Below are 20,206 nucleotides of genomic sequence, written 5' to 3'. Positions count from 1 at the left end.
AAGAACACTGGAGTGGGTTGCCATTTCCTTCTCCAATGCATGAAAGTGAAAAGTGAAAGTGAAGTCGTTCAGTCGTGTCCGACTCTAGCAACCCCATGGACTACAGCCCACCAGGCTCCTCCGTCCATGGGATTTTCCAGGCAAAAGTACTGGAGTTGGGTGCCAAACTATCTATAGTTAAAAGCAAAATGCTATGTCCTGTTCAGATTCTGAGAAAGGTCAGTTTATATATAAAGTAGATTCATCTCTTTCACATGGACTTGAGACTTACTAAATGGCCACAAGTAGAATACAAACTCAATTCTTTTGATTAAGTTAACAGCAACAAAAAGGTATTAAAACAGACTAGATTCCAAAGACTATATATTTAAATTCTCTCATGTACTGAAACATTTAAAATTTTAAAGATAATTTTTGTGTGTTCTTAAACACTAAACCTTGGCTAATGCTAAATAACAAACTTTGGGATTAAGTGGAATTTATCATCTAATATAATCTTTTGTGGAAAAGATGATCTTTTATTTGATTTTACTTACCATGATCAAAATTTTAAATAATTTAAATTATTCCTCTGTATACCAAAAACTGAAGCATCAACCCTGGATTTTTAAATAAAATATTTTTTATTAAAACACTAATGTTTTATAAGTAAATCCATATTTTATGCACAGATCACTGAAGAGACACTATTAATATATTTTATAGTAATGAATTATGTATTACTATGAGATTGATGAGCACAACCATAAATAGTCAGTGGAGAATCTAATTCTGTTAGAATCAGATTAGCTTAGTTCCAATGCTATTTCTTCCCTCTACATAAAAGAGACAGCGATTCCCGCCCCCCCTTCAATTGGTCTAGTAGTATGTAGGCTAGCACCACATAATCAAATATGCTAGTATTTGTACAAAAATTATGAATTAACACATCAAGTGGGATAAATTTCATCTACAAATAGTCTCTATTTAGTTTGAGTCACATTTTGCTGCTAAGTGAATTCGGGCTGGTTTCATTTATTTCAATTACTCTACCATAAACTCACAAGTAAGAAGTACCACTCTAGGGACAATAGAGAAGGACTCTTACCTTGACACATGAAACCTCTTTCTTCATAGCCAGCATTGCAGGAGCACTTGCCAATGGGTACAAGCCATTCACCTTCTGTACTGCAGTACATCCTAGGAGGATCTTCCTCCTTAGAATTGTTAACACAAGAACCTCTAACTTCCACCAGAGATTGGGAATCCATTGGTACTGTGTCTGGAAACATAGCCAGATTCTTCACTGTAAACGGGCACTTTTTGAAGTACACTCTCACAGACACTAAGGCAACACAAGCACCAACATCTTGAAAAGCCAAATAAAATCCCTTTTTGTTGACAGGACCTACTTCTCTAACCTCAGTGTTGAGTTTAAGAATACGGTCCCCCAGATCCATTTGCGTGAAACTTTCATCAGCTGCAATGGTGTCAATCTTTGTAAACTGATGTTCTCGGAATTTGACTCCATGATCATCATCAGACTCCATGTAGTACAGATTGAAAGTCTCCTTGCAAGTTCCCAAAACCAATGGAATGCTATTGCAGTCCCGGAGAGTGAACTTTAGCTCCACATAGATCTTCTGAGCTGAGTTCCTGGGGATCCAGTTTGTCCTCAGCCAATTATTTTGACTATGATCCATGACATTGCACACCTGGTAAGTCCGGATGGGTGTGTAATGTTCATCAACACCACTGATTTCTTCCCACTTGAAGAATGAAAGAAGAAGGAAAAAAGAAAGGCAGAATTAATGAATTAAGCATGATGAATAATTGTGACTACAAGATGAAGGTGTTAATGGTATCACAGGAAATACAAAACAAGCAGAAATTTCACTGTTGCTCATTAAAGATCAAGATGCGCAGCAATTCTGTAACATTCTTGTTTGCAGTTTTTATTATTTACAAGGTTCTCTGAGTTCTTTGACACAAAATAATTCAAAATTTTGATGAACACATTTGAATTTTATTTGAGTTTGTGTGATATTCAGGAAGAAGTTGCTTAGAAATTGATTGGACCTAGACAAACATCCTAGGATAAAAATGTCAAATCAGTCATCTCTAATAACATGATAAAAATTATTTTGTTGTATATTTTAGGGGATTTTTTTTTTTTGGTTTGCTCTTTTAAAAGAAAAAGAAAAATACCACTGCCTAGCATTTATCTTTATTAAAATTTCCCCAATTTGGGCCAGACTTTGGTAAAATCAGTATATCACAAAGAAAGTGAATCTAAATTATTTCATTACCAGGTATCTTTATGCATGACATTACTAACATACTTGGTCATTTCAAGAAATATATGATGGAGAACTTTGAATTTCTGAAGTAAAAACATGAACATGTCTCCTTCCCATCTCCCCAAAATCCAACAAATAGTTATACATGTAGAACCGAAGATTTAAGTATAGTGAACATTTCAATTCTTAATGTCTTTTATCCATGTTAAATTTTCCACATGCAAGAAATCGGCTACTTAAGTTGTTGTTATAGCAGTTTGGGCTATGATGGTAATAAAACTCTTTTTCATTGTTAATACACTCAAAAAGTTTCAAGACTTTTTAGAAAAGTTAAGCACTGCTTCTTTGATCCTTATACAGGTTTTGAGACGCTTTCTGTTTCTAACTATTACGCCTGTGTCTACACTCTGTTTACACCATGCCCAGTTATCTTATTGCTGCTAGGAAAATACATCGTTTTCCATGTCATATTAGAGTTCGAATCTTCTATGGCCTCCCCGTTACTCATGTAAGAACTTCAGACTCTTCAGTTTGGCATTTGTGCTTTTCCAAAAACTATTCCCAACTTACATTTATTTTTTTCTAAAAGTTTGAATTGAGATTAGAGAATTATAAGTTTCACTTATGCACCTGCTTTTCTTGTCTCTGTGAACTCTTTTTTATGTTTTCAAAAGAAATGTTGGATCTTCTTTCGTTATGGTATAAAAAAAGAGCACTTGTCTTTGCTCATTTCTCTGTGATGCCTCCTCATAACCTTAACGTGCTTAAGACACTTTGTTTCGTATAACATTTATTAAATATCTTTTTCAGTGTTAGATTTAATTCATGATACATTATTAGATTAGTTTAACATTGTTTCATATACATTTGTTAGATTTTAGAGCTCTTTATATCCTTTATAACTTCACACAACTTCACTTTTTAGGAATAAAAGATGAATACAATGCATAAAAATTATGTTTTTTATAATATATTTAGTAAACTCAAGGAAATAATAAAGTTCATATTAGATAATATGTTTTAACTTTGTAAATAAATAAATGAAATCCTTGTGATGCCCATTATAAATGGGTTCCTAAAATCTTCTCCATTAAAAGAATTACTTATTTTCATAAGGAATAAGTTTTAAATAAATTTTAACTAAATCAATGGCATTTAAAATATTTTAATGTATTTTCTACTTATATTTATTAAATACACATAGGAATTCCAATCCACAACTTCTAGTTACAAAGTAAGATAAAAATGCTATTTTTTTTAATTCACAATAACCAAAAGTAAAGAAATATGGCATTTATCTGGCCTTTGAACCTCATTAGCCAAAAAAATAATTATTTACATTAGAGTGTTTGAATTATCAAATCCAAGCTGCACCCTGCCCCACTACCAATGTGAGAAACACAGTTTTAAAACTCTTTAGTCTCCTTAGTTCTCCTACCAATCTAAGAACAAACCAAAAGCAAATAATTAAACAGCACCACTTATTTCAGTAACTTGGATCATTCAAGGTCTGGAATATATGAGAAGCATTCATTTTCTGGAGACAAAATTGGCTTGTCTTTATTGTCATGCCTAACATCCAACAAAGGAACCCATTTTGTTATTTTAGAAAACCCTAGAATAATATACAAGAAAATACGCATAATGTATTTTTAATAATCACCAATTTATCATTTTCAAACAACCACTGTATAAATATATTATATGGAGAGCTTTTAAGAACAAAAGTATATATCAGAGTCTCATTTCTGAGGATTTTACACTGAGGTGCCTATAAAAATAAAGTCACATTCAAAACCAAAATTAATGTATAACTTTAATATCAGAAAATTTAAAACCTGTGAACTGAGTTGAAGCTCAAAAAAAAAATTGTAATCTTAAATAGTATTATTATGTTGCATCTTTTCTATTAATATTACATTGATTCTATGATGGCATTGTATAGTATAGAGCTAACAAAAACTCTAGAGAATAAATGCTTTCTGTGGGCATTTTACAGAACGTTAGATGATAAGGCCTATTTAAAAATTAGCCAACTGACTTCAAAAATTTTAGGTCAGAATTTTCTTATCAGAATAGATAAGTTTGTAATTTGATGAATCAGTTGCAATTTTCTCCTGCTCTGGACAGCATTTTGTTAGACACCAAATAGAAATGACACAGAAATGACACCATGTAAAGATTTTCACAATTTGATGTAAAATATGATTTTAATTATGGAGATATCAATGTAGTCTAACATTTTCCTTTGAATGCTAATTTGGCAAGCTATCACAAGCCCTTGAATGCAGAGGTACAAATTGCAAGAAGATAATGCAAACAGCACCAGCATGCTCTGTGCATAAAAAGGTTGCAGAGAGCAATTATCACTTCATTAATTTGTAATGAAAACCAAATTGCCTGTAAGTGATGGTGACTTGCCATCTCAGACCACTTGCAAAAAAACAGCAGATCTCTGACTCTAGTGTCTGCTGAGGACTTGTTTAGTTGCTCAGTCCTGTCCTTTTGCGACCCCATAGATTGTATGTAGCCACCCAGACTCCTCTGTCCATGGGACTTCTCAAGTAAGAATACTGGAGTGGGTGGCCATTTCCTCCTCCAGGGGATTTTCTGGATCCAGGGATCAAACTCCCGTCTGCTGCTTGGTAGGCAGATTCTTTATCACTGAGCCACCTAGGAAATTGCTGAGGACTAGAGAGTGGAAATAAAATTCCTAAAAAAGCAGTTTTGCAACAGCAGCAACAGAAATGATTAAAGTGCTGTTGTAATTCTTACATTTTATAAATTAAAAGGATACTCATATTTACCCAATCTTCATACTCCAAGAACTAATGTGTACATTCATAAATTATTAGAGATTATGTACTGTCATAGTCATTGTGCCAAGGCCACTGTGAACAAAGAAAGTGGGTGATTTAGAATTAGTGACATATAAAATTGGGAGGTACAAAGCATTTATTGCTTCATTTTTCTAATCCTTAAGGAAGAATCTCTTCAAGGGATGTCCAGCAGTAACACTGTCCAGCAGAAAGGGACACAGAACTAGTAAGAACAGAACTAATAACACAGACACAGAACTAGTGACTAGTAAGAATGCAAATTCTTTCTAAAGCTTAAATTCTTCAAAATCAATAATTCCAGGAATAGCCTGGCTCCCATATTCTTACTATATAAGCTTTTATCATTAGACCACAGAGACCGGAATTGAATTTCTTTTTTTTTTTCTTTTTCCAGATTATTACAACTATAAGAAAAACATTTGCCCAGACTTCTTTTCCCTAGAAGCATGATTCAGAATTCTATTCCCTGTAACATTAGCACAATGAGCCTCCTTATCAACAAAATACAGTGTAAGATGTGATTCAATTTATATTTTTTAGATAGCACAGCTTCTTGTTACTGAGTCAAATATATATTTTGAGGGAAAACATATTTTTAACAATTAATCAGCATTTAACCTAATAACTCTCATTTTAATGAACCCCAATTATAGTAATAAAGGATTTATACTCATTGTTAACATTAATTACTCTCTTGGATACATTTTTTGCTACTTGCTAATAGAGAGTAGGAGGAAAGTGTTTACATTTTCTTTAAAAGAGGGAGAACATGGGATACAGCTAGTGCATAGACTAACTTAAATATTTAGAAAGTGAGAAACAACTTCGTGATTTACTTTATAAGGTTTAAATCACTTCTTAGAAATTTGCAGATAATATTAAAAAAAGAAAATATACCAATATTCTTATGTTTGTAATACTACATTTATATTTCAATGGTGAATAAAAAGCACATAGTTCTGCACTTTAGAAAATGCTAATGTGACTAATGCTGCCCTTAATAACTGTGAAAGTGAAGTCATTCAGTCATGTCCGACTCTTTGTGGTCTTATGGACTGTAGCCTACCAGGCTCCTCCATCTATGGAGTTTTCCAGGCAAGAGTACTGGAGTGGGTTTCCATTTCCTTCTCCAGGGGTTCTTCCCGATCCAGGGATTGAACCCGGGTCTCCTGCATTGCAGGCTGATGCTTTACCCTCTAAGCCACCAGGGAAGTCCTCTTAATAACTTGTAAGTGATATTGAAGTTGATTCCTGTCATTCTTTCTCCTCTCCTGTTTCTACTCTTACATGTTTTTCCTTTTGCACATATCATAGCTGTTTCAAAAGCAGTGTTCATTACTCTTTGCAACCCTATGGATTATACAGTCCATGGAATTCTCCAGGCCAGAATACTGGAGTGGGTAGCTGTTCCCTTCTCCAGGGGATCTTCCCAATGCGGGGATAGAACCCAGGTCTCCCACATTGCAGGTGGATTCTTTACCAACTGAGCTATCAGGGAAGCCCTCTTAATAACTGTAAGTGATATTGAAGTTGATTCGTGTCATTCTTTCTCCTCTCCTGTTTCTACTCTTACATGTTTTTCCCTTTGCACATATCATAGCTGTTTCAAAACGTAGTTTTCATCCTAGAAATATTTGAACATTTATCACACATCAGCATAAGCTTGGCAATGCATAACCACTTATAGGAAAATGTCACTGGCAAGTTTCAGACCCAGATGTATGTAACAAACTCACTATATTTCCATATATTATTAAATAGAATTTTCTTAGCCAATAGGCCTCAAAAGTATACACACACACACACACACACACACACACATACTTGTAATAGTATTATATTAAAAAGTAGAGTAAAATAAAAGAGTTGAGACAAATGAGAAACAGAATTTGGGGGTTTGGGGGGCTTTGTTGGTGATGATGATTTGGGGTCAAATCAGAGGAATACATTTATAACCAGAGGACTGAGGAGAGAGAAGACGGGGATTTGATATTGAAAATCCAGCATCAGCAACAAGATGCAGGCCAAAGTCTAAAGATAATCATAGCCAGAAGTTACATGCCTGAGATGGCATGTCCAGTAATCTTAACAATAATGACTACTATCCATCCTCCCACCCACCTTTACCTCCTAAGTAATTAGCAGAAGTTTGATAATGATATTACAAATATCTTGTTGAAAATAGAGAGGACAATGTCTCAGTTTGGATACAGTATAGAGAAAAGAGATGGAAAACCAGGAAGGGAAAGAAAGACCAGAGATTATTATTATTATTGAGGAAAGCCATATTAAAAAGCAGAGATATTACTTTGCTGACAAAGGTCCATCCAGTCAAAGCTGTGGTTTTTCCAGTAGTCATGTATGGATGAGAGAGTTGGACCATAAAGAAAGCCGAGAGCAGAATAACTGATGCTTTTGGACTGTGGTGTTGGAGAAGACTCTTTAGAGTCCCTTGGACTGCAAGGAGATCCAATCAGTCTATCCTAAAGGAAATCAGTCCTAAATATTCATTGGAGGGACTGATGCTAAAGCTGAAACCCCAATACTTTGTCTGCCTGATGCAAAGAACTGACTGATTGGAGAAGACCCTGGTGCTGGAAAAGATTGAAGGCAGGAGTAGAAGGGAACAACAGAGGACAAGATGGTTGGATGGCATCACCAACTGGATGGGCAAGAGTTTGAGCAAGCTCTGGGATTTGGTGATGGACAGGGAAGCCTGCAGTCCATGGGGTCACAAAGAGTCAGACATAACTGAGTGACTGAACTGACTTCAGAGGATAAGAGAAAGAGTTAGGACCAGGAAAATGTATCATCTCTGTTTGGGTATAGGGTAGGCCCTGGTACATCCTGTAGTTAGAACAAGATGCTGGCTATTCAAGGCAATGTCTTCTGAAAGTTTGAGCATGTGTGGGGGTCCTTTGGTCCCCATCAGCACCTACTTTGGATTCTCTGTCTTTACTCAGCATTTTACAGTCACAAATACTTCCATCTTCAGTCTCAGGATTTCTCAGTTCCTGATACCCTCAGACTGAGGCAAGAACAAGGGCAGCCTCAGCTTCACCATTCTAGGCCTTTGATTTTAGTAATTCTCCCCTAAGTTGGGGTTGGTTTAGTGGTACTTTACTGAGATCTCAGAGCTGTTGCCATATCTTTGCATCTGTGGAAAAACATCCCATAATTCTGACTAGTCTGTCTAATTTCCTTACATCAAAGGTTCTTATTTTTGGCTAAGCATTAACCGGAGACCTTTTAAAAAATACTACTTCACAGATGTCTATCCAAAATATTTCATTTTACATTACCTAGGAGATTTGGATGTGAGTAGGTGACTCCCTAAGGTTGGGAACCAATGTTCTATGTCCTCTGGGCAACTTTTGCCCTCAACTTCACCTGACAGCATATTCCACTATCAGTTTCCAAGACTTCCTTATTTTATACATTGGAGAATAATTGCTTTACAGTGTTATGTTGGTTTCTGCAGTTCAATTCAGTTCAGTCGCACAGTCGTGTCCGATCCTGCGACCCCATGGACTGCAGCACACCAGGGCTCCCTGTCCTTCACCAACTCCCAGAGTTTACTCAAACCCATGTCCACTGAGTCGGTGATGCCATCCAATCATCTCATCCTCTGTCATCCCCTTCTTCTCCTGCCTTCAGTCTTTCCCAGCATCAGGGTCTTTTCAAATGAGTCAGTTCTTCACATCTGGTGGCCAAAGAATTGTAGTTTCAGCTTCAGCGTCAGTCCTTGCAATGAATATTTAGGACTAATTTCCTTTAGGATGGACTGGTTGAATCTCTTTGCAGTCCAAGGGACTCTCAAGAGTCTTCTCCAACACCACAGTTCAAAAGCATCAATTCTTCGGCGCTCAGCTTTCTTTATAGTACACCTCTCACATCCATACATGACTACTGGAAAAACCATAGCTTTGACTAGACGGACCTCAGTACATCAATGTGAAACAGTCACAATTATATATCCCCTTCCTCTTGAGCCTCCCTTCTCCCCCCATCCCACCCCTCTAGGTTGTCACAAAGTGCCGGTCTGGGCGCCCTGTGTTATACAGTAGTCTCCCACTAGCCATCTATTTTACACATGGTAGCGTATATATTTCAATACTACTTTCTCAATTTCCTCTATCCTCTCCTTCCCAAGACTTCTGAATCTCCTCAGAAACCGTTGCTACGTCTAATGTTTCCAGATAGTCCTGCCTTTGTTTCTATCGAAGGCCCTATTTCTCAGCCCTCATCCTATATGTTGTTGATGCCCGATTTTCCGAGGCCCAGATGTGCCTTCAGAGAAGGCAATGGCACCCCACTCCAGTACTCTTGCTTGGAAAATCCCATGGACAGAGGAGCCTGTTAGGCTGCAGTCCATGGGGTCGCTAAGAGTCGGACACGACTGAGCGACTTCACTTTCACTTTTCACTTTCATGCATTGGAGAAGGAAATGGCAACCCACTCCAGTGTTCTTGCCTGGAGAATCCCAGGGACCGGGGAGCCTGGTGGGCTGCCGTCTATGGGGTCGCACAGAGTCGGACACGACTGAAGCGACTTAGCAGCAGCAGCAGCAGCAGATGTGCCTTATGTAGAACCTGAATAATCTCATCTTCTACCTCCCACAAAGATTTGTAAGATATTATTATAATAAACAACACAAGTCTAATCATATTGCTCTTCTATTTCACATCTGGTGGTAAATGCAAAACGTGTGCATTACAGAAAAATGTAAACTGTGTGTGGGAGGGCTACCTTCAGTCACATATCTCTCTTGGTGGAATGCAAGACAACTGATTTTAGAAATGCTACAGTTTTTAGAGTTCACTATAATTTGGTAATCTCCTACTGTGATTTCTGAAATGATTTGTGATTTCTTAAGATACCTCTATAATAGTGGTCTAATTTGATTCCACATGCATTTATTGAATGTTTCTATATGCAAAGCCAAGTTTAGAAGCAGTAGATAGTAAAATGATAAGTAAAATGTGATTTTTGCTATCCAGAAATTGATGCTGGAAGGAAGGGCATGAGCATCACACAAGGCAGATGATGGTACGTGGTCCATTTGAGGTGTTGCAAGGAGCTGTGGGGAAAGAAAGGATTACTGGTGGAAGAGGGTTCTGGAAAATCACTAAAGAAGAAATGGAAAGGTAGGATGACTAGAATCTCTACAGGTGGAAAAAGGAGGGTTCACTGAAAGAAAGAGTGTGAGCAAACAGGAAGACCCGTGAGGACAGAACCTGTGTAAGGAGTGGGGTTCCAGTATGACTGGAATTTAGGGCACTGAGAAGCCGGGATGCGGACAGTTACTTAAAAAGAAAGGACTGGGCAAATCTGGGAATGTCAGCTGATATATCTTTACTTCATTTGCTACCATGAAAAACTCCTGAAAAGAGGCACAAGGTTTGCTCCAGACTGGAAGTTCGTTCTCCAAAGAGAAGGAGAAAGAGGGGTTTCAGAAAGACCTCTGCAAGTTCCAGAAGAGAATTCTGAAGATGACCTCTGCTGAATGTATGAACATTGAACATTTCCCAAAAGATTATAAAGACATATTTTTCTTATGAATTTATATAGGATACAGCTACATGTGCAGAAAGGAACACAGCTCATTATACTACAATTTTGTGACTACTAAAAGGTTTCAGAAAGATCCCCGTTTGTACAGAAATACTGCAAATAACAACAGAAAAAAAATTAAAGGTACATGTATGTAAATAAATGTTTCTTTCATTTTTCTTTTGTGAAATAGTGTTCTCATTAGATCCCACATATCTGATTTCAAGAACACCTAATCAATATTTATTGAATAACTACTACCAAGTTCTATATTGATACTATGGTAATGAAGAAGATAGGAAAGGTATCTGTCCTTAAGGAACATACCGTACTTATGTTAAATCCATTGTTATATCCATTTTTATTTTGTATCCATTTGTATGTTATATGCATTTTCATTTATTTCTTTGCTCATTATTCTTTCTCGCCTTCATGGTCTCTGGTTTGACTTATTTTTCCCTCCCAAACATTTAAGTGAAAGTGAAAGTTGCTCAGTTGTGTCTGACTCTTTGTGACCCCATGGACTATACAGCCCATGGAATTCTCCAGGCCAGAATACTGGAGTGGGTAGCCTTTCTCTTCTCCAGGGCATCTTCCCAACTCAGGGAAAGAACCCAGGTCTCCTGCATTGCAGCTGGTTTCTTTACCAGCTGAGCCACAAGGGAAGCCCCCCAAGCATTTCACTCTGTGCCTAAAACTAAATACCTCATACAGATTTACTAAAATTAGATATCACATGATGTGCTAAATGTTAAATTCATGTAACTAACAAAGCATAGAAGTATGCTTTGGGGCGCAGAAGGCATTGATTTTTAAAAATAAATACTCTGGTTAACTATGTGTCAAAGAGTGACCTTAACCAATTAAATATAAGACACATACCATGTTTATAAGCGTTTTGTAAAAATAAAAATAAAAAAAAGAATCAGGAAATGAATTTCTACAAAATGTGTGTTAGTAGATTTATGATAAAGATTTTGAAATGAATGCTGAAAATTTTTTGAAAGATGGAAAACAATCTTAAAGTTTGAGAGATGGTGGGTGGCAATGAAAAAAACTTTCCAAAATAATGCAAAATGCTTAAAGATCTATCAAAAAGTGAATTTCTAGCCAGAAGAATAAGCTTGCAAAAGATATAATACATTAAAATATAAAATATACCATGGGAAGGTCATATCTACATTCTTCATTGTCAAAAGTTTTCAATTAAACCTGCTATTTGAATTTACTTTTCCTGTGAGGGGAAAAATATCAATGTAATGAAAGACAGGAAAAGTAAAATTTTAACTGTAGAGGTTTGATGTTAATGGTGAAATATTTCTATTTATAATGTAAAAGAAACATAATTGCAAAATGTTATTTTTAGAAGTATAACCATGAAAAAATTTACCATTAATATGAAAATTACTTTCATAAAGAGAAAGGCAAAATAGTTTAAAAATCATCAATTAACTATTTATCTATTCCATAAAGTTGGGGGAAATTGTTCATATTTATCAGAAATTTTTCACTCTTTCTGTTGCTATATAGTCAAATAACTACACTTTTCATAGGTTAAATTTGCCCTTTAATGTCAGGGAGTAAAACAATGAGACTATCATGTTTCCAATTCTTGGAAACATATTTAATATGAAATTGCCCAATAAAAAGGTAATTTTAGAATTCAGTATAACTGCTTGAAAATGTGGGGTAAAATTCCGCGCACATTGGCTTAACTTGTCTAGACTGAAAACTGAGTTAAAATGGACATTTACAGAATTATTACAAATGGCCAACTACTTAGAAATTAATGCAGAGCAGTGACAGCAGTACATTTCATACCAGTTGTGAGATTCATGTAATTTCCCGCTATGATAATGGGTCACAGACACGGTAATTCATAGCAATTTATGATGTACCTGTGGAGCACTCCCAGTGACGGAAATGAAATTAACTCGTGTCACTGGGCAACATATGCTAAGTTTTACACATTTTCAGATAACTCAGTTTATTTTTTAACACAATATGTGTAATTGTGTTTTTTTTGAAATGTAAGCAGTTTTTTGAAATGTAAGCTGCTTTATAGCAACAATTTTAAAGCTGCAAAGACGTCTTTGGCTGTTGGGTGGCAATCCTGTTTCATAGGAACATTTTTAATCATTTATCCGTTTAGTATCTTAGGAAGGCCAGCTATGTTAGTGTCTAAGCTCTAGATACAGGCAGACCTTAGGTTTGAAGCCTACCTTTGCTAGTTAATAGGAGGTTTAAGAGCTTATGATTAAATTCACACAACTCTAAAATGTGAAACATCATAGTAAACTCTTTCTAGATATGTGAACAAAAGTAGACTATCCATTTTAAAACAATTGTAACAGTGCATAGCACTTGGGGAGCAGTAAACAAATATTATTATTCTGCTAAAGTTAACAAAAAATGTCATTGGGATATATGGATTTTTTTCTTATAAAATAATAGAAGTGTATTTTAAATTCAAGCTTTATCTATTTTCTATTCTTATTTCACTAGTCTAGAGATTTTTCAAATTTACTTAAGGTCACCACAGTTTCTGACAAGTGTAATTTGTTTTACTCTTTCGAAATTCAATAAATATAATTAATGACGAAAGTCAACTGACTATATTGCAAATGAGCCTGCTGTCTATTATCTATGATAAATATGCTATTCCATGTGGAGTAAAGTTTTGCCAATATTATTCCACACTTTCCCAGGTACTATAGTTCTGTAACATTTTTAGACAATTGACTTCAATTCCTTTCACTATTTTTTTAAATGAACAGTATATGATCTATCTGTATATTAATAGACATGTTTTAATAAAACAAAAATATTTATTATTATCATATTATGCTTTTAGTTCATACTGGTCACTGTGTTAAGTCTGTTATGTCATGTCTAAATTGAGATAATAGTACCTTTCTTACAGTATTGCTTAGTTTCTTGACAGATTATATTGATAGTTAATAAGTGCTTACATAGTTGTCACCTACTAAGTAAAACAAATATGTATTAAGCACATACATGCTATAAACTTGTTTTCTAGTACTACCATTATGATAATGGTGCAGAAGTCATGGTTTCCTGACCTTGATAAATCTTAATCATAAGAATGGAAATATGTTTGTGTAAGCTTAATGTTAGACAGTCATTCATTTATTCAATAGAAATCCACCGAGAGCCAGACACTCTTCTATTTCCTGGGGACCACCTTCTCCATGGGAAGAATAACAGTAAAGTCATCAGTGTTTTAATGGAGCTTAGGCGCTCCTTGAAAGAAAACAAAGAGTAAATAATCACACAGACACAGGAAAGGTAAGCTGACGATAGTTATTATAAAGAAAAACAAAGACAGAATGGAAGACTATAGGCGGCTTGACGAAATGACATTTCAATAGGGTAACCAGAGGTAAGTTCTCACTTTTGTAGCCACTTGTTTGAAGTGAGTAACCAGGCATAGAGATACACGTAGATACAACATCCCAGACTGAGAGAACAGAAAGAATACAAACTGTGAGACTGAGGGTGGTGGTATAATTAAAGCGTGGCAAGCAGGCCACTGTGGCTGAAACAGAGTGATCCAGGAAGGAAGTGGTGAAACCTTAGACCTGAGAGGAAGTTGACTATAAAATCAAGTAGGTCCATGTTGGCCATGTGAGAGACTTTGGATTTTATTGTCAGACAAGAAGGAACTCAGTGTATGGTTTGGACAGAGGAGTGACATGATTTGACATATATAGGGCTACTGGGTGAAAAATACATTGTAAAGATCAAAGACCTATGATGTGAGATCATCGGGAGGTTATTACAGTGGCAGAGGATAAGACATTATCGGTAAAAAGGGGAGAACAGATTCTGGAACTCTTTTGGTGGTAGATCCAAAGGGCTTGATGATAGATGGAGTACAGGACTTTGGAGAAGGGTGGAGACCGCAACACATGCACACACTCAAAGAATGGCAACAGCTGATGTGATACCAAAGAAAGAGAACAGAAGCAGGAGCTGGAATACAGGCGAGAAACTGAAACGCAAGTGGAATTTTGACTAGTGAGAAAGGGTGATGATGGTTAGAAAGAGGAAAAATAACACATTCTGGGCAGGGGAAGCAATGTGTAAAAAGACATAGAAACACAAAAACATCGACTGAGTTTGGGTATCATGAAGCTGCTAAAGTGAAAGATGGAGCTAGTCTTTCTTTGATTAATGTGACTCATATTAGACACTTGTTATGTACTAGGACTCTATTTCCTCTATTAGAGACTCTGTTTAGGGACTCTAAATATTTTGACTCTTTATTCACTGCAATAAAGTGCAGTGAATAAATAGTCAGAAATCTGTCTCCTCAGGAAGCTTACATTCTAGTGCCTGCGAAGTTGCTTCAGTCCTTTTCGACTCTTTGCAACCCCAAGGAGTGTAGCCCACCAGGCTTCTCTGTCCATGAAATTTCCCAGGCAAGAATACTGGAAAATGAAAGTGAAAGTCATTCAGTCGTGTCCGACTCTTCGCAACCCCATGGACTATACAGTCCGTGGAATTCTCTAGACCAGAATACTGGAGTGGATATCCTTTCCCTTCTCCAGGGGATCATCCCAACCCAGGGATCGAACCCAGGTCTCCCACATTGCAGGCAGATTCTTTACCAGCTGAGCCACAAGGGACTGGAGTGGATTGCTCTTTCCTTCTCCAGGGGATCTTCCCCACCCAGGGATTGAACCCACATCTCCTGTGACTCCTGCACTGGCAGGTGGGTTCTTTAACACTGAGCCAGCTGGGAAGCCCATGGGGAAGAATTGGCGGAGTTAAGTCCAATCCTGGGATCTGGGCAGAGGACTGAGAAGACTCAGCCTCTCCACGGTATCGCTCTGGTTTCTATGAAGAGAACAGCAGAGAATTAGAGGGGGAGTGAACAAGGACTGTGTGGATAGTATGGAATGTAACAGAGGATTTTCTCATCATGCAAGAGATTCAAACAAATATAAGATTTAGGGACATTACTTTGACTAGAATATTAAAGATGGGTTGGAGGAGGAGAGGAGGGAGATAAATTGAAGAAATTGTAGTTAACCCATTACTGATTCCCAGCACCAACACAGTTCCACATAATCCATTTGCTGAATGAGTAAATTAATGGGTTAATTTTTGAGGGCAAGTAGTATTTTGGTGGTAAAACTCAGACTTGGCAATTGATGGATATTTGCTTTGAAAAAAATGAAAACCTGATAATGACTCTGAGTCAAGTTAACATTTGATAATCATATTGACCATTTTATGAGGCCATTACAGTAATGGGCTTTCCCAGCAATGCATCATTTTATCCTGCAAAACCCCTGTGCGGCAGGTACTATCATCAATTAACTCTACAGAGGAGACAAAGGAAGCTGAGGAAGAGACTCAACTTCTCACCCCAAATCACACAGCTGTAAATGGTGGAGCCTCGATTCAAACCCAGAGCTCTTCCATTCCAAAGCCTTTCCTATTTTCCACTAATCTGTTTTGATGACTTGGAAATGAAAGTCATCAGCAGAGAGGGGCAGCAACATAGGTGGGACAGGTTATGTGAGGAAGAGGAACAGTTGTCTTTAACACAGGCTGAGCCTGATGTGTCAGTGAGAAACATAAAGAAGTCTGCAAAAGTTGGCAGGTCACCCAGAAGTCAGCAGACATTCAGATTTTGGAGTTGCATAATCAAAGCTTTGGAAATGATTGAGATGATTTTAAAAATATATAAGGCAAAAGGAATTTTAGAAACTGTATTTTGAAGTGCTTATATTTAGCGCTTAGAAAGAAAACGATGAGCAGATGAAAGAAATGGAAATATTATAAAAATTGCTTTTTCAAAGCATTCATGTTGAAATGTTCCCTATATCAAAAAAGTTTTTCAAGTTAAGTATAGTAAATACTGCTAGAAAAGGAGCATTTACAGAGGTAGAAGTAGAACAAGAAGAAAACAAGTCAGAGATACCAGATCAAAGAATTTCAAGAACTTTGTGTTTAATATGAAGAATACCTTAACATAAACAGCATATGGTCTGAAAAGAATGAACTTGTTAGCAGAAGAATACAGGTGACTTACAAAGATTTTTTTTAAAGTAGCAGAGGTTTTTATAAAACTTTCTGGAATTAAGGAATGGACAGCAGAGAATACATTGAAGTAGCAATTGTACTCTTTTATAAAACAATATTACTGAACAGAAAAGATTCAGTGATTCTCCAAAGAATGAGCCTGCTATAATGCATTTTACCACATATAGAGACCTAGAGACTTTCTTCACAGATGAAGAAACTGACATCTGGAGAAATACAAGTGTCCAGTGTTACAGTGCTAATTGGGGACCAGCATAGACCACACAAGCTCCTGGTCTTGTTCTCAGTCCTGCATTAGTGCCCATGTACCACACTATCTTTTTGCAAGAGAGAAAAGACTAGTCTTAATCTCAGTTTTGATAGAACTCTGGTTCACTATTTACATACATGAAATTTTAACTAGAAATTTCCCTCAGTTATGGGCAAAGATTGATGAGTTTGAAAGAGTATGTGGGATCTTAGGTCTCAAGCAGGGTTGGAACCCACATTCCCTAAAGTGGAAGCATGGAGACTTAAGCACTGGACTGCCAGGCAAGTTCCTGCATTGCTGTATTTTCTGTTGTATTTTTAGATGAAACTCACTGCTTTATTAGATTTTCATTTTCTAGGCATATCAATTTATCTTCTTTATACCATGTTTTAACATGATCTGAAATATTGATTTTTTTAAAGAAAATCTACATATCTGGGAGAATATTTGAGAATGGACTTAACCTTATGTCAGTCCTGACTTACAGAAAACTGTAAACAAATCAAAAGTGGTAAACATTCCACTGTGAAAATTATCATGATTATAACCGTTCTATAACACAGTGTATTCAGTTTCATAGCCAAAAGTGAATGTGATTATAATCAAAAACAATGAAATAAGTTGGGGTCCTAAATATTCACATGTCCAGAATTAGAAATAAGTGTTAACACATAAAGTTTCAAAACAGGAGTGAATTAAAATTTAAACATTTTGAGCTTGGAAAACTGGTTCAATATTATTTAGCTAATATTTAGATAGCAAGTAAACACATTGGAATAAACCTATCAAGCTAAGTAGTATGTATTCAGAACAGTATTTTGTAGAAAAAAATATTACAAAGAAAAAGCAACTGACCTAATATAAAATGATCGAGGACATTTTTCTAATGACAAATTAAATTGTGCACAATAAATTATCAAGCTACAACAATTGTTACCACAGTAATGCCAAGGCCACTATCAACTGAAAAAACAGTCATTATCTTGAAAGCAATTTGAACGTTAAAAGAATTATACCCCAAAATAAGAGCCAACTACATAAGTTACAGAATTCTTGTTTTCTTTGCTCACAGTTTGACCATTTGTTTATTTATGGTATCTCAAATTATCTTATAAATGCTCCACATAAAGAGATGGCATTGAACAACATATATTATTTTGTGGTTTCAAATATTATAATAATACAAACTACAACTTTGTTATTATATCTCTATTCACTATCCAAATAAATTTTAGTTCAACGGTCTACAAAATATTTTAGAGAATATTTGATGATAAATTCAACATTTAGGTATAAATAACATATGTGCCCATACACAATTAGTAGAAAATAATTTTCTAAATTCTGCTTCTAATTTTACAGAAACTGTTGATCAGTTTCTGCTTTCCTGATCAAATATGGCTAATGCTGGTATATTTCAAAGCAGTTTGTGCTGGTTTAGCAGCTGGATGGCTCCTAGAATTATTTTCCTAATATTACATGCCTCCAGAATTCTTCAGTATCTACAACTATATGGCACCCAAACTGATAACATATACTAGTTTGTTTACTATATTATGATCCTATTTAAAATATGGAACCCATGTAGTTTCTGGAGGATTAAGGAGGATTATAGTACTATATTGAAGAAAATTAACTATAATATTAATTAACTACAGATCACTACAAGTAACTGGAAAGAAAATATTCTGATAAGATGTCCTAGTCAAATTTATACTCTGATTAGCTGAGAAATAATCCCTAAATCTGCAACTATTTGGTTGTTATAAATGCCATTTAGCATTTATTCTATTTTATTATATATATATAATATGTATTATATGTAATGTATACCACTTTACACTATATATGATATGTGTATATACACAAAAAACATATATTTGGTTGTGATTTTATATATAGAATGTTTTACATTTATTTGTATTCATTATCATAATTTACTGCTTTAAAATTTCAGCCTTGTTATTTTGAAGACAAGTAACCCTTTATTCCTATAAATCTGGATCCGAGAAAAGTCTAGAGTATATTATTTTCAGTATCAGCAATCTACTAATAGTATTATAGATGGCGCAACCTATGTTAATGAACACTATATCGCATAATGTCCTTTCTAGACCAATGTGCCTAGGATTCTCCCCTTGGATTTTGGTCTTCTTTTATTAGGCTTGCCTGTTGCTGCTACTGCTAAGTCACTTCAGTCATGTCCAACTCTGTGCGACCCCATAGACAACAGCCCACCAGGCCCATCTCTGGGATTCTCCAGGCAAGAACACTGGAGGGGGTTGCCATTTCCTTCTCCAATGCATGAAAGTGAAAAGTGAAAGTGAAGTCACTCGGTCGTGTCCGACCATCAGCGACCCCATGGACTGCAGCCTATCAGGCTCCTCCACCCATGGGATTTTCCAGGCAAGAGTACTGGAGTGGGGTGCCATTGCCTTCTCCATAGGCTTGCCTAGTCCCCAACATAATCATGTACTGACAGTTTTCAATTAAACAGTTAATTTTCCAAGTTTTGATATGTATAATCTAATATAATCCTGATTATTAACCTATAGGGTAAATGATTGTTTACATGTTATATAATAGATAAGGACGCTAAGCAGAGACATTACTTTGCCAACAAAGGTCTGTCTAGTCAAGGCTATGGTTTTTCCTGTGGTCATGTATGGATGTGAGAGTTGGACTGTGAAGAAGGCTGAGCGCCGAAGAATTGATGTTTTTGAACTGTGGTGTTGGAGAAGACTCTTGAGAGTCCCTTGGACTGCAAGGAGATCCAACCAGTCCATTCTGAAGGAGATCAGCCCTGGGATTTCTTTGGAAGGAATGATGCTAAAGCTGAAACTCCAGTACTCTGGCCACCTCATGCAAAGAGTTGACTCATTGGAAAAGACTCTGATGCTGGGAGGGATTGGGGGCAGGAGGAGAAGGGGATGACAGAGGATGAGATGGCTGGATGGCATTGCTGACTCGATGGACGTGAGTCTCAGTGAACTCTGGGAGTAGGTGATGAACAGGGAGGCCTGCTGTGCTGCGATTCATGGGGTCACAAAGAGTTGGACACGACTGAGCGACTGAACTGAACTGAACTGAAGGACGCTAAGCTACCTAAATATTAAGTATGATCCTGTCAACACACTAGAAAGTGACGGAGAGATTTGAATTTAGGCACTCTAGTCACAGGTAGTACTCTTAATCATTTTTCTACA

At 36.3% G+C, this 20,206-nt stretch overlaps 1 protein-coding gene across 2 annotated transcripts in view; it reads right to left on the bottom strand.

Moving 5' to 3' along the window:
- Positions 1 to 20,206, bottom strand: part of EPHA3 (EPH receptor A3) — a 406,584-nt gene that overhangs the window by 281,995 nt on the left and 104,383 nt on the right. For both annotated transcript variants that reach the window (XM_061434537.1, XM_061434453.1), the window contains exon 3: positions 1,088 to 1,748. In XM_061434537.1, coding sequence (XP_061290521.1) covers positions 1,088 to 1,748 — 661 coding nt within the window. The remainder of the gene's footprint in view (positions 1 to 1,087; positions 1,749 to 20,206) is intronic.

The sequence above is a fragment of the Bos javanicus genome, chromosome 1 (assembly GCF_032452875.1).
Source record: "Bos javanicus breed banteng chromosome 1, ARS-OSU_banteng_1.0, whole genome shotgun sequence".
In the NCBI taxonomy this organism is placed as follows: Eukaryota; Metazoa; Chordata; class Mammalia; order Artiodactyla; family Bovidae; genus Bos; species Bos javanicus.
This window is presented reverse-complemented; position numbering and strand designations above follow the sequence as displayed.